The 16,023-nt window shown below is 36.1% G+C and overlaps 1 protein-coding gene across 5 annotated transcripts in view; it reads left to right on the forward strand.

The window, feature by feature from the left end:
* LOC145690570 (carbohydrate sulfotransferase 6-like) overlaps positions 1–16,023 on the forward strand; it is a 464,276-nt gene that overhangs the window by 420,737 nt on the left and 27,516 nt on the right. For 4 of the 5 annotated variants that reach the window (XM_081765591.1, XM_081765593.1, XM_081765592.1 and 1 more), the window contains one exon: positions 4,206–13,138. The exons of the other annotated variant lie outside the window; for it this stretch is intronic. In XM_081765591.1, coding sequence (XP_081621717.1) covers positions 4,206–4,524 — 319 coding nt within the window. In that variant the 3' untranslated portion in view covers positions 4,525–13,138. Of the gene's footprint in view, positions 1–4,205; positions 13,139–16,023 lie in introns of those variants that run through there. 5 annotated transcript variants of the gene reach the window in all.

The raw sequence follows: 16,023 nt of genomic DNA on the forward strand, positions 1-16,023 counted from the left end.
TATGGAAGAGTGAAACTGATTCATTGTAAATTTATCACTGAAAATTCAGGACCATTAATATGCCCAGAAACGTGAGATCTGGATAGAAAATTTCTTGTTACTAGAGAAATTAATAAGAATGAACTTGTTTCTTTTTTTGAATAAGGGAGGTAAAGGGAATTGAAATGTTTTGCCCTGAAACGAATTGCACGTAAATCCCTGAAGTTAGGGAAATGAAACTCGCCGTATAAACTCCTCATCAGTAATAAGCGTGTATGTGTCCTAGTGTTTTTTAAATATCATTTTAAAAGGAAAGCTGTATTTATGTTATTTTTTTCCTCCACATTGGAAGCAGTGTTCTCTGTTTGTAATCATATCACGGAAGAGTGGCTGAAAAGAGCATACTTAGTGTCCACCTTGAGCTAGGTTTCAAGCGTATCCTAAAGGAGCATAAGGTTCAAATTTTTTTTGGCTATATTGTAATAGAAGTTGTCTGTTGTTTGTGATCACATCACGGACAATGGATTACCTGTTTGAAATGACTCTTGAAACGTGGTTCCTACCCTCAAAGTTTTTATCATGTCACATTAATTAACAGGTGTATCCTAAGAGAGTGGGAGAGTTCAAAATTTATGTCAAAAAGAGAGTATCTTAAGAGATTTTGTAATCACACTTTTATTGAAATGCGTATCTCAAAGGGGGAAGAGTGTTAAAATATTTTTCATAAACATATTCTCCACGTACGAAGAACGGGCATTTCCGCTAGTAATAAAATATTGGTGTCCATAGACTAAGTTACTGGTGTAAGTGGTAGATTCTCGAATGATAATCGAAGTTAGTATACAAGTTTGCCATCCTGCATTATATTCATGTTTCCATGTTAGGTGAGGTGTTCAGTGCTATCGACAATTTTCTTTGACCAATTCTATCGACAATTTCTATAGAAGAATACCTATGAGGATGAATAAGGTAGAACGAGAGATTGTGTTTCTTCCCTTAACGGATGCTAGTTCATATATAATAAAGACTGGAAAGGAACGTGAGATACTGTATTTCAAAAAGATTAATGCAACATGCCTCCCAGATGTTCTGCATAAGGTAACAGAAGAAGCATGAGAGACTTACTCTTATATAGAGAGAGAATGAAATGAAATAAAATATTTGTTTTACGTCCCACGGTTATGCCGGTTAGGCTAAAGGAGACGGTGATGATGACTAATGAATGAAATGGTGGAATGAAGAAAGTGGGAGGAAACGGGAGAACCCCGAGAAAATCCACGCACACGGTGTTTGTCCACCACAAAGTTCACTTGGCGGGGCCTGGGATCGAACCCAGGACCCGAAGCACCAGAGGTGAACGCTCTACCACTGAGCCACCGCGGCCCCTATATATAGAGAGAATCGCAAATGGGAGTTTTTAAGGTCCTACTTCGATTGCGAAACTTAAAATAAGTCACTATTAGCCTCCTTCCTTCTCTTCTTTAAATAGGTCTCCTTTCTAGAAGGATGAATCATAGTTTTGCAATACTCTGGTACACAACACATCTGTATTTATTACAGTACAATGAGAGCAGGTTAACATTCAAAGTATATCCCCTTGTATTGTCTGCATTCATCTTGTCAGCTCCTCGATTCCACGTCGATATATGTCTTGGTCTTATGAGGAAAGAAGTCAGTCATTGTTGTTTCCACTTCCTGCTGGTTGGTGAAACATCGAGATTTCAGGAAGTGTTTCATGGACCGGAATAGATAGTAACCTGAAGGACTATATGCTGGGTATGACATCAGTTCAATGCTATCATGCTTCTGAATTTTTTGTTGCATTTTTCTAGCCATGTGTTGTTCTGAATTGGTCTGTTACAGCAGGGTTTGCTTTCGGTTCACCAATGATTGTGACGATTAAAATAATGTTGAGAAGCGAGATATTTTACCATTTACCTGAAATAAAATAGCTTTTTCTTTCAGTTTTGAAAATAGCTTTTTCTTTCAGTTTTTAAAATAGCTTCTTTTTCGGTTTTGCTACACAAAATAAAAGCTATTCTCTGTTCCTATTTCATTAAAAAGCAGGAAAGAATTATCTAAACATTTGGTGTAGAGCAGTATGTACCCGCTTCAACTGTTCAGAATAAAGATCGGCATTGATGGTTTGACCGTTAGGAACGAACTTGAAGCTAATTACTCTCTCGTAGTTCCACCACACAGTGCATGACTTTATACTAGAAAAGGTCCTGTTCGATGACCGGTTCTGGAAGTTGGCTCTTGCTCAATCATTCGGATTATGGAAAATACCCATTTTTCAACGCATGTGATAATCCGTTTCAGGTAAAACATATCACGCAGATTTTGCAGCAGTTGTCGGTACACATCCATTCTCCTCTGAGTTTGAGCTAGGTTCAACAAGTGTTTCACAATGCGCAGCTCCTGATGCTTGTTCCGAGTTCTTGAAGATGAGACATTACAGTAGACTGGGACATACCGAATTTGTTTGACAATCGTCTTGTACTGGTAGATGGATTTTTCTCAGTGGCATGTCGAATGATCTCAGAATCTCTTACTCTGGAACAGCCGAATCTTTTACAACCTGCGCGAAATTTTTGCAACCAAGGAGTTGCTGTGCTGTGGTTTACTGCACCTTCCCTTTCACATGACATATTTTGAGTTGTTGCGCAGCGTTATTCTCAAGTTCAATCTCATATAGTAACAAGTCACGTATCTAACATTGTTGAGATCACTGCTAATGAAAACTGACTGAAGACGCTCACAGAGTGGTGGCCTTCGTATTAAATAGTCCATTTACTACACTTCTCTTGGGCCAGTTTTATCCTGTACTTATTGTCGATCACGGCGTATACATGTGCCTGCTGTTTGGATTGGATTTGGATTGTGCAAGACTTATAACTCGTCTTTGTAATAAGTCTTTCCCGCTAAGCCTGTTCTAGTCTCCGTCACTATCTCTTTCCACAAAGGCTGTTCTAACCCGATGAGCGACTTGACTCAGTGCTGCATATTATTCCTGTACACACTGCAATGTGATTGAAAGTCTTAAGTTTTACAGAGATAATTAATTTTTACTTCGAACTGTACAAGATTTGTTTTCATCATCTATCAAGAAATCTAGCGTACATAAAACAACATTTCAGTTTAATATCAAAATCTGTCACTAGTCTTCAACATATAAACATGCAGCTATGCGATGCATTGAAAAGTGTTAGAAAACTAAAAATGAATTCCATCAAGGACATGGCGAAGTGGCTGTAAAAATTAGTGCAAAATTATATCATGTGCTTCAACAAAGACATAGGTGCAATTTCTGAGCAAAGAAGTTACATTTCATTATAGTAAACTAGAACTTGACACAAGTGATTTGACTTCTTTCAAGTATTTCCCCGTATAACATCCTGCGATGAGGAAGATTCTCCAAATACAAGGCCAGGTGCCAGTCGGAGATCGTTGAAGTGCGAGAATTTGAAAATACATGTCATCCAGTGCAGCTGTACTGAAAAGGAAGATTAAAGCCTCTTATAAACTTTTCGCCTCTATTAGTATATTTTAATTTACATTATGCATTATGCTGTGATAGATGTTTCAAGACCTCAAAATATTTATTTAAAACAAATGTACAGCTAAACACTATTCATCTTTCTTCTTTGAGAACAACAGTGTTGTAATCCATGCTTCAGAACTTAAAGATATTTATCCAAGACATAGACAAAATAACAGTAAACTTCTTAATAAATTGCTATTCTTAGGAATTTTTGTTGGATATTATTTCTTGTGAATCATTCTGTTATTGCTATATTTAGGGCATAAATGCATGCATAGTTTCCAAGTCGTAGAAATTCGAATCCCAATCATCAGACACCCGTCCTGAATTGGGATGGGATTTGAGTATTGCGTATACTTACTTTCATTTTGTCACATAAGCTCCGCTGGACTTTCTAGTCGCCTTCTCTCACCAAGAAAGAATGTTTTCGTGATTTGTAATATTCATTTCGCATAGTTTCACTCTCGTGGGTTGTGATCATCTTCACACATGATCAGTGAACCAGAAAGCTCTCTGTGATGAGGTTATGCAGGTATCAAAATTTCTCATGATTTATTACATATCCATAAATAAAGAAAATCTGTTTCGAGGAAAAACTAATTATATGATGTATTATTTACGGTTTTCATTTTTATCTTTTTAAAAATTGATACTGTGCCTAAAATATTTATTTTCTTTTCAGGGTTTTGCGATACGAAGATTTGTCTGTGGAGCCATATAAAGGTGTTCAGAGTTTATTTCAGTTCTTTGGCCTGAACTTTCATCCTTACGTTAAAGAATTTCTTGACACACACACAAAAGTAAATGTGGGTGGCGTTTCCAGCACGTATCGTAATTCAAAGGCAGCTCCCTTTCATTGGCGACAGGACCTTAAACATAAAGAAGTTTTAAGGATTCAAAGTGTTTGTAAAAATGCAATGGATATTTGGGGTTATAGAAGAGTTTACAATGTAACACATCAAAGAGAGTTTAACCCTATAGCACAATATAAATTAAAATAATTTCTGTGATATTGTAATGCGCATTTGGTAATTCTATTTGGTAGCAAATATTGTTGAATTATTGAAAACAAAATTGAAAATGACTGACCAGCTTATAATAATGAATCATATTTTAGTGTTCACCAATGCATGAGTTGATGAAATCTTCAGTAGTAATATAGGCGTGCAAACCAATAAATTGATGTTAATGTCCAGGGTGTACTCAATTCAGAACTTTTGTCTCGAAGCATCAGCCGTCTGATTTGTTAGAAGGCCATGAGGTAGAAAGGAATGGGAAAACTGCCAGAATTGGGTGTGAATTCCAGTACGGTTGGGAGAGACATTGAATTATAAAGAGTAGTTTTCCTGTAAATTTTCCTAGCAGAGATTATCTTAGGTCAGCATCTGAAAAGTGCCTCATTATATTTACCCATACTATATTATACTGTGATATTAATGTAGAATTTTTGAGTTTATGTAGTGTCAGATGCATGGCGTTACGCATAATGAAGCGGGTTTCATTTTTAAAGCAGACAAAGGTGAAGTTAAGTAAAGAACAAATTAATGAACAAGCAATGATAACATTCGTATGTATGTATTTAGGTATTTCCATAGTTGTAAATCACTCATTAATATAATCAAGGTTGAAGATTACTATAGTAATTAGTACAATTTCTCAGTTCTAAGAACCATATCACCAAGTAGCATATCAGTCCAAGATTACTGTTATTGGGAAGGTATCATTTCATGAGTTATACGTTTTCTTTTTCTTCTTCTTTGAAATACTATTTCTACTCAAGTAAATCAATTATTTGTATCTCGATTGAAATTAGCAGTGAGCATTTTTGCTGTAAATTGTATTTACAGTTCGAGAATAGTTTATCTTGCCTTAGTACCTGCCTTACAGCCACTGCCTGAGTGTAAACAGTGCCTTTTACAGATTACCGTTGTTTTTTGGGGGAGGGGGGATTTATCTACGATAGAAACTAGATTTACGTGAAAGATAATAATTTCTGTCGTTTACGTATGTACTGAACAAAACAGACTGTTACAAAACAGGTTACATTTTCGTCGTACTACGTAGAAGTCATGAACGGTGGTAAAATGAATTTGGTGGGATACTAGGCGAAAATCAGTTTCGTTTCGTTTCACGCTAAAGCTCAGTCAGGCTGACTGATAAGTTACAGGCTCTAGGACCAAAATCTGACTTTCTTTTATTCCTATGTGGTCTCTTACTAAAGTGAAAGCATGTAGTAATGAGAAAAATATTGAAATATGACCCTTGACCCCTAACAGGTCACCTGTGACTATTGTTGAAATTACGTTCCTGTTATCAGTTAACAACATGAAATCAATTCAGTTTTATAAAGTGTAAGTGGAGACAAGTAAAACCCTACCAAAAATTTACTTTAAGCGAAACAGAAAGGTCGGTAATGTCAGAAGAACTCAAAGGTGATGGATGAACCTTGTATTTTCTTTTTGATGCACTAGACTGGTATAAACTTATTCGACTTACAAATAAATTCATAATATAGTAAGCACTAGACTGGTATAAACTTATTCGACTTACGAATAAATTCATAATATAGTAAGCTTGAAGTACTTAAGACTAAGAGAATGTGAATCTGTGATTTTTGACTCGTAACAAGTCTGTAGCAACTACATCACCAATCCCAGTTACAACTAAACTGATGTCATGTTTGTATATCATCTTATATGCGCGTAGACACACGGAAAATTTGTGGCTCATGAATTTCTTATTTTTGCAAAATATCCCTCAGCAATTTTTAAGTTGTTTTTTTCATGTGAATACCTTTTACATACACAGAATTATGTCAAGTATTGCCCTTAATTATTCGTTCACTTGTCCATCATTCTGTAACATAAGTTCCTTCTGTGTAAAAGTATCCTTGTTAAAGATTTTAGTGGCCCTCCTTGTCGGTGCAGTGGGCGGGACGTATGCCTTTGTTACATATGATTCTAGGTTCGAATTTCGGTAGGAGAGCACAAACATATAATTTCATAATAATTTACTTTTAATAGACATCCATCTCCTTCAGCCTGAAAGTCATAATCGTTAGACGTTAAACTAAAATAAAGAAAATAGTGTATTTGGAGTTACATTTTTAACCAAATTTTCTATTCGCTTGTCGAACTTCAGTGAATATTGTTGAATGATACCTTGAATTCAGTTATCTAACAAAATGTCAAAGAAAACAATCACCTGGTGTTAGACCACGACTTGCCGGCCGCTCTGTCCCATATTTTAGAGTGCATGTTGCTATTAAATTCTTTTGCGTTTCTTTTTTTCTTTATGGTCAAGACTTCAGTAATCGAAAAGAAAAAGAAACTCACGCAACTTATTCTTGTATTAATTTGATTGAAGAAAAAATACTTAAGTACACAGTTTGCTGTTAGTTTTGTCTGTACCTTAGCACTCCTTTAGTGAGTAGTAAATTCTTCCCTTTCGAACTGTGAAAAGAACCGAACATGTGACGAAGAAACAGTTTCATGTAAGAAAGCCTGATATCTATCCGGCTGTATGATGTGAAATAGAAACTTATAAATTTGATTTAATGTGGCTATGAACCACCTACGAAAGAACATTCCATCATATGCGTGCAACTTAATTTACTATGTTGTTTTTATGTATTTAGAATCTCCGACCATTTACCTGCTTTTAAAATATTATCTTCTTGGAATGATCCAAGGAAACTACAATATACTGAATGAAAAAAAAAATCTCGGTTGTCCAAAGGAAGTTCACAATTGTATGATTCAGTTCCGTCCATGGCTAAGAATACCTACCGGAGTTTTCAAACAGAAGTAAATGGTCAGTTTTGGAGTAAGATTGTATAGCTCCCATTCTTTACGTCCTAACCTTCAGTTCATGGAATATTCTACTCATGGCTTCTGGTGATGTTGAATGACAGTGAAAATATTCTGGGGAACGAAACATAGGACGAATGAGGAAAACACGTTCAGTGTTTTAACTAGTGACAGATACGTTAAGAATAGATACGAAACACAGCAGTGTTTAACTGCTGCATGGTAACTTTGGAGTAGATCCGTTAAATTCTGCTTATGTCTGGTCTACCTTATTGCAATGTAACCAACATCATGTTTGACTTCAGAGCATGCGTAAACTTTATGAAGTCAAAGAAATCTTATCCACCTTCATCTTTCAGCAGGGGGCGCGGTGGTTCAGTGGTAGAGCGTTCACCTCTGGTGCTTGGGGTCCCGGGTTCAATCCCAGCCTCCGCCAAGTGAACTTTGTGGTGGACAAACACCGTGTGCGTGGGTTTTCTCGGGGTTCTCCCGTTTCCTCCCACTTTCTTCATTCCACCATTTCATTCATTTCTCATCTTCATCGTCTCCTTGAGCCTAACCGGCATAACCGTGGGACGTAAAACTTAAAGATTTCATTTCATTTTTTCATCTTTCACAAACCCATTAAAGTGTAAGCTCTGCATTATTCACAAATTCTTCAAAATATTGTACCCTGGTGGAAGAACCGTTCTTTTAATAAGTAGTCAATGTAAAAATGTTTATTAAAATAGATGTTCCATATAGTTTTATACTTGGAATTTCTTGATATGGGTAATTCGCAACTTGTTACGAGCCAAAAATCACGTTTCTAATTCCTATAATGGAAATGTTCGATATTCTCTAGTTTAAACGTTATTCATGATTAATTTATTTCATAAGTTGAATAAATGGGTACTTGTGAGCACATGAAAGAGGAACTTTAAGACTGATGACGTTTGATTCGTAGTGACACTAACGACCATTCACCTTGATTCAAACCAAGCTCTCGGTGGTCCTTGATCGGTATGGTCAGTTGCTTCGTATTCTATGTAATTGGTGGTATATGGTCAACTGTAGAAAGGAGTGCTGTTCCAACATAGGTCTCAGTTCCATGCTAGCGTTTAAAGGTCAAAGTTTCTTATCTTTCTAATAGAAAAGTTATACGTTAATTTAAACGTTAGACATAATCACTTTATTCCTCTGGCGCTTGCCATTCCTGCCTACTACAAAAATGAAATTTCTATAAATGTTGGATTTATAAATTGAAAAACATTATGTAAACTAAATAGCTTAGTAGAGATGGTGAAAACATAATCACACACACGAAGTACTTGAGAAGCATTTAATTAGATAAGGAGGGGATTAATTAACAGTGTTACAAGGCTGAAAGTAGATTGTTCAGTAAAGAATGATGAAATGAATGGTGATAAAAGTGAAGGAGAACGAAAGATCATTAAATTAAGAAAAAAAAAAGAAACGAAACTTTTCGTCTCTTGATAGGAATCAATAAATATCGCTCAAAGCTTTCCAAGCTTTATCTTCCTAACCGATCCCAAAACTATTATTCTATTGACTCGCTCCCTCTCAAAAAGCAGTTTTCTTTCTTCTTTTTCTTCCGTCCGCCTTCTTTGAGCGTTATTGAACCCACTCACACTTAAGCTCCTAACTCTAGCTGCGAAGAAAAAAGACCACAGACTCGCGGCAACTCTATAACTTCATCTGTACCTAACCGATCTCAACCAGTTCTCAATTTCTTTTCATCTCCTTTTATTCAGACCAAAGAGAAACCTTTATCGTTTAGCCTAACCTTCTCCCGTTCATACACAATAACTTAAGCTCCATAAAAAAGATTTCAATTACAGAGTCGCGTCTTTTTCCCAGCGTACGCTCACGGTGTTATTGGTCAACCCAATTACATTAGTTTAACTGTGCTTCTCGCTCAGAAATGCATCTCAGTATTCAGAAATTCTTCCCGCCTTCCACTAAGGAAACCGTATTCTTCCTAATAGCTATCCTCTGGAAATATATACTTATCCCTTACTTCGAAACACATTATTGATCTCTTTCCCCTAACGTTTCAAGCACGCCATAATCTCTACGCTGCATTTTGACCCTGACCTGCATATAAATCCTATTCGAAGTTGTCATGAATTGAACTGCCTGTCCGAATCTTTACAGGGAGTTTCCATCAGCAGAAATAGTAGATCTCTAGAGGAAGATCTCACCCTTGATTTCCTCACTAAAATTCAATGTTATCTTGTTCACCATAGAGCCTATTAGATGCCCTATCTTCCATCTTACTCTGGAAATCCTAAATTCTGTTTTCTTCAAATTAACGAACCCAGCCTGCAATCCCATCATACCTCAAAGACACATGTCACTTCCTGTCCATTATTTGCTCCATCACGAAACCTCTACATCCTAATACCACCCTAGTCTCCAAATGTGCAACTTTATTATACATCAATATCGAAGAGTCTGTGCGTTTTTGAATAATTCCCATACACAACCTGAAAACATCGAAACCCCAGCATATATTTTTTGTCCTTACCACGAACAATTCTACTTTGAAAATATCTCGGGGGCGCGGTGGCTCTGTGGTAGAGCGTTCACCTCTGGTGCTTGGGGTCCCGGGTTCGATCCCAGCCCCCGCCAAGTGAACTTTGTGGTGGACAAACACCGTGTTCGTGGGTTTTCTCGGGGTTCTCCCGTTTCCTCCCACTTTCTTCATTCCACCATTTTCACTCATCTCTCATAATCACCGTCTCCTTTAGCCTAACCGGCATAAGCGTGGGACGTAAAACTTAAAGATTTCATTTCATTTCATTTCATTTTTGAAAATATCTGCTGTCTTCAAATCAAGGGCTCTCGATGGCCCCTTTATACGCCAGCCTATATTCATGGGACGTCTGGAACAAGAAATACTTCGCATGTTGTTACTTCTCTGCCTTTGATCATAAGATACATTTTCCTAATATGCACCTACGTCCAATCAGCACAAACTTTTCCTGTAATTTCTAAACCAATACACAGTAAAAATCACCTGATTTTTCTCCACCTGTGCAATCACTTTCTTTCATTTGGACATCACACTTGGGAATGGGTGTCTCGAGATTGACATACGTATAAAACCTATGAAAGTATGTAATACCTTCAAAAGCTCTTGCTCTCACATCAAACGTCCACTGTCCTTATGCCTTGGAAATTCGGGGAACCTGTATCAGTTTTATCATATTGTCCCTCAATAACCATCTGAAAATCCTTTCGCCAGCAGTCTCTGACCGACAATATACCCTTAATCTTACCAGCAAACAGTGCAGTTGTGCAGTAAGTCCTTTCGAAAACAGAAAACCACTCTATAAAAGCATTTGCGCCGAATATTTCTATCAGCCTCCATCCTCTACATGATTCGTGTTAACTACCTCATCATTAAGCGAAAAATCTTTCCTGACTCGGCCGAAACTTTTTACCGAAGACCAGCATCCTTACGAGAACTATTCCATTATTGTGACTTGCATCTCAATCGGGGAAATACTAGAACTCCAGATGTAAAACATAATATATCCTGTATCAGTTTAACATCACGAAAATAATACATACACATATTTTAGAGCGAGAGCGAGAGAGTCTCTTTCAACACCAAGACTTTATAAGATGTGGATTTACAGCTTAATGTGGAATTAGAGCTATATGAGCTTCCACCGGGCCCGGATCTTTTCCGACCCAACTATACATCCACAAGGAAGACATATCTTTATCACTTTTACAGTTGGGGTTTCTCCAATCTCATTTATCTCCTTAAATGCGTCCTAAGTCCAGCCTTCTGTGTTAACAGAACTGGAATTCCTCTTTCAATTTGCAACAACAATTACAGACATTCTTGGAACGGTCAAATTTTCATCTGTTTGTCTCAGAACAACAACCCATCATGAACAGCAAATTTGGCTCCGCGTTTCTCGTAAATACTTTAAAAATTCCGTTCCCAAACTCTCCATGCGATAGAGATCGGAAGACATATTACCGTCCTATCAGCGAACCGCCTCTTCTCTGAACTGTCTGTAGCACGCTGCGTCATTATGCTAATTTTATTTTGCATATACACTTTATGTACATACCATTTTTAATTTTTTATATCTTTTTCGTACATACTTATTCCCAGCATATGTATAATGTTATTATCTCCGCTGAATTGATGTTTTATTCCGTGTATTACGTGTGCCTTATTATCCATCTTGTCTTATTATTGTCTTTTCACTTATTATCCATCCGCTCTGATGCACCCCTACTGACCCACTGACAATATTAGTATTATATTCTCCCAGTGAATTTTACTTTCGCACTGATAATACTATCATATGACGCTGCATTGCAACATGGTGCTGTTTTCCTATATTTATTTATTCACGAGATTTCATACAGCACTAAGCCAATTGACTGAAACTGATCACCATAACAATAAGAAATAGAAAGAAGAAGAAGTATATACAAACACAAGAAGACTCACCTCTAAATTTACAATGTTCTCTTCAGCTGAGTTCTAAAGTTTCGTTTAGAAGTAAAAATATTACGTCCTGTTAGCAATGTATTGCAATCATGCGTTGGTCTGTAAAACAAAACAAAACAAAACAAAACAAAACAAAAAAAAAAAAAAAAAAGTTTTACAATTGATAACCTAGGTGTGTCGAAAGTTAGCAAATCAAGAGAGCGAGTTCGCCGGGCAGGAAATCGAAAGTTAGTCTGTGATAGTAAAAATTCAGAATAAATTTTACCATTGATAATCTTATATAGGTAAAGTAAGTCTGCGGCTCGGCGTCGTTTGTCAGGGGTACGTAAGTTCATTAAAGACATTGGGCCTTATGCAGAGTCGTTTGGACGTATGGTTAGTGTCGTACTAAAGGTGCAGACGGAAGTACTAAAGGTCTGACTACTGCAGGAAACATGTTAGTCGAACATTTTAGTATATCACTAATCACGCGTCAGAACGACTCTGCATAAGGCCTATTATTTCTTGTCTCGAGTGATCATGAAACTCCGCTATGGCTATAAAGAAGTTTAAGACCAAGTCAATGCGCGATAAATTAGTAGGTACTACCATATTCCATATAGGTGAACAATATTCAATGATCGGGAAAATAAAAGACTCATAAAACATTGTAAGGGTGAGGAAACTTTGCATTTCAGGAAATCTATAGAGTAGACCAACTAATTTCATAGCTCTGGTTGACATCGAAGAGATGCGATCTACAAAGGAGAGTTTTTCATGAAAGAGAACACCTAGATCTTTTTGAGACGAAACACGTTTAATAAGTACATTGTTGACATTATGTATCTCATGGTGAAGATGAATATATGATGGAGAATTAAACAAGTTATTACGGTGTCTTTTTTTTAGTGTGTGTGTGATTATGTTTATACTATTTTATGTTACTGCTTATATATATATATATATATATATATATATATATATATATATATATATATTCCAAAATCATTTGGAGGAGTTGTAGGAAAAATATGTTAAGAATAATATATAATCCACTGAAGATACTTCTGCAGAGAAATATGACTGTACCATATTGGCTTGCTTTAGCGTCTTCAGAAAGTTTATCTTTTAATTATTATCAAAATAGAATAATTACTTGTACTGCATGAGAATTATTACATGAGATAAATACAATATTTTTTTCTACTGATAAAAATATAATGGGAAAAGAAACAATGTATAATAAAGAATTTACAAGGGGCATACCTTTAACTATTAAACACTTTATGTAATATAAAGAAGGGTCTCAAAATAAAGTTTTCGCTTGTTTCTAAAAGAGAAAAACGTTTTCGTTCATTTTCCTTATTTATAACAAAGTTTTCAGTTAGACTCATATCATAGATATAATTTACGTTGTGAGAAAAAATTCTTAGAACAGGACTGGAATCCATTCTAAACTGTTCTTCGAAAAACAGTTCATGGTTACAAGCTTCCTTACCAGTTGAGAATGGACGCCTTGGGATTCGTCAAGCCATGGATATCGCCATACCCTGTTTCTTCGCATCATTCTATGGTTCACGAGAACTAATTGGATCTCTTCTTCAACAGAAGGTTGACTTGGACTCTATTCGAGATATACAAGAATGCATCGATAAATGGATTAGTCTGGTTGGAATGGATCCCCCACCTAACGACAAAAGACATGTCCAGTCTGTTTGAGATGAACCTTCAAGCTTCGTTTATCTTCACTCTATCATCAACTAATAACTCAGATGACAAAGCCAGGCTGTTAGCTGTCTCCTCTTCCAAAAACAGTGCATGGCTTCAAGCCCTACCTTCTTACACACTTGGCCTACACCTTTCTAATGAGAGCTTTCGTATTGCTACATCTTTGCACTTAGGTGCTGATATTTGTGAGCCTCACTACTGTCTTGCTTGCAACGCATATGTTGATAATAAAGGATTACATGGTCTTTCATGTATTAAAAAAAAGTGCGGGAAAATAATCTTGAAATCATAATGTGAACGACATCATTTGTAGAGCCCTCGTATCAGCAGAAGTTCCTTCAATAAAAGAACCAAATGGTTGTTGCCGCTTAGATGGAGAAAGTCCTGACTCATGACCTTGGTACCGTGGAAAAACAGAAAAGCACTAGTCTGGGATTTCACATGCTCCGATACGTTTGCTCCTTCCAATATATCCCATTCTTCAATTCAGGCAGGTCTCGTCGCCGCTCACAGAGAATCCGACAAAAGACTAAAATACACAAACCAATTAGACAAATATTGGTTTGTAACAGTAGCATTAGAAACCAGTGGGTCTTGGAATCACGAAGAATCTAATTTCATTAATGAAGTTGGCCATCGAATAGCGATCAAAACTGGTGATCCCCGAGCTACTGCATTCCTTTTCCAACGTATCAGTATTGCCAACAAGCGAAGGAATGTATCATTGATCTTAGGCACATTACCTCCTGGTAAAGAGTTGGACGAAATTTTTCTTCTATAACCCACAATAAGACGGAAGTACAGACATCGTAGGAGGCTGACAACCACTTTAACGATGTTCTGAAGAATGTTTTGAACCCAGGAACGGAAAATATCTGTAAAGAGACAAGCCAAGCCAAGTGTTTCACAATTTTAGTTTAAAATTTGTCGAACCTTAGGATTGTAATTATTACTCATATCCTAAGGTCATTGATAGTAAAATCTAGAACTTGTAATCTCATAATTTTAAGTTTACTTATGTCATCGTCACCATATTATATTCTGAAGTTCATAATAATTTTTTCTAAGTCTATTTGACAAAAAAAAAAAAAAAAAAAAAAAAACACGTACAATTTGCCGTGGGAATATAACTTATAAATAACTTATGAACTGTGTTAATTATGGTGAACTATATATATATAATGTGTGTGTGAGAGAGAGAGAGAAATTCATTTATTGTATTTCAGTTATTTTGAAAATAGAAGTATATTAACGTTTGGCGTATATATGTCAATCCAAGGTAATTTTTAATTTGTAATGTGTTTCTACCAGGGTTGTTTTGTTTAAAACAAATGATTAAAACTTGTTTTAAACAATTGACTTTGTTTAAAACAAATTTTGTATATGTTTTAAACATGTGTATTTTTTAAGACTTGTTTGAAACATATGTTTATTTTTATTTTATTTTAGTTTTGTAAAAAGAATTCTTCCAGAGAAAGAAAATTGTCAAAAGTGCTTCCTATTCAGAAGACTATTTTCTTCCCATGTGAATATTTTGATTTATCGTGGCTATAGCAGGCCAATGTGGTGATCTAGAATTTATTTTGTCTCTTTTTCCCCTTATTTTTAACGTATATTGTATTGTTTAAATGCTTCTCAGTTAACTTGCGAGAAAGTGTCGTAGTCGAAAGTTGGATTACTTGTGGAACTGATATCAAAAAATAAATAAAATAATTATCATGGAAACAAATTTTTGTGTTGTATCCAGAAAACAAACCAAAGGCTCTGCTAAATTGCGGTTCTGAAATTAAAATATCGCAGGCATTCGTCGATACAGTACATCTTGGTTCTCAGTCTCTGTACAACTTGAAATCGTTTAACATGAGTTTTACGGGAAGAAAAAAGGACATCATTTGGAGCAAATTTGTTAACGTAACTCAGTCCATCAGATAAGAAAACGACCATACGAGCTCGTTGCAAAACGTGTAAGAAAGAAATGGTTGGTTTAGTTCAAAGAACGAAGAATCATTATGAAAAATGCAATGCTGTGAAAAAACTGGAAACCCAAATGGTAAAAGTGTTGATCCCAAAATTGCTTCTGATGATTCTAACGTTATTGATGTGGTTGAGATGCAACTTGAAACTTGTCACTAGTTCCAAGAATTCCCCTTGAGAATACGAGGGTTGGTTAAAGAATACACAACTTTATTGTCATATCTGGCGTCGGGAGGGAATGTCCACTGAGTGAGTTCAATTAGTGAGCAAGAACCCTGAGTTCCAATTCTCAAGAATTGCACTTCACCATAACAACACAATCACACTTTTTTTTTTATTATGTATTACTTTTTTATTATGCATTACTATACATTTGATCAAACAATACGTATTTATGAAGCTCAAGGGAGGGGAAATTACACCCTCCTGTCCTGCCCAAATGACGCCCGTGGAACATTTGCTTGCAATTACTGAAAAGAAATGAAATGAATCATTGAATAACACTCATTTCTGTCAGTAGATATTTT

Source organism: Thermobia domestica, chromosome 7, assembly GCF_964235325.1.
Source record: "Thermobia domestica chromosome 7, izTheDome1.hap1.1, whole genome shotgun sequence".
NCBI classification, from domain to species: domain Eukaryota; kingdom Metazoa; phylum Arthropoda; class Insecta; order Zygentoma; family Lepismatidae; genus Thermobia; species Thermobia domestica.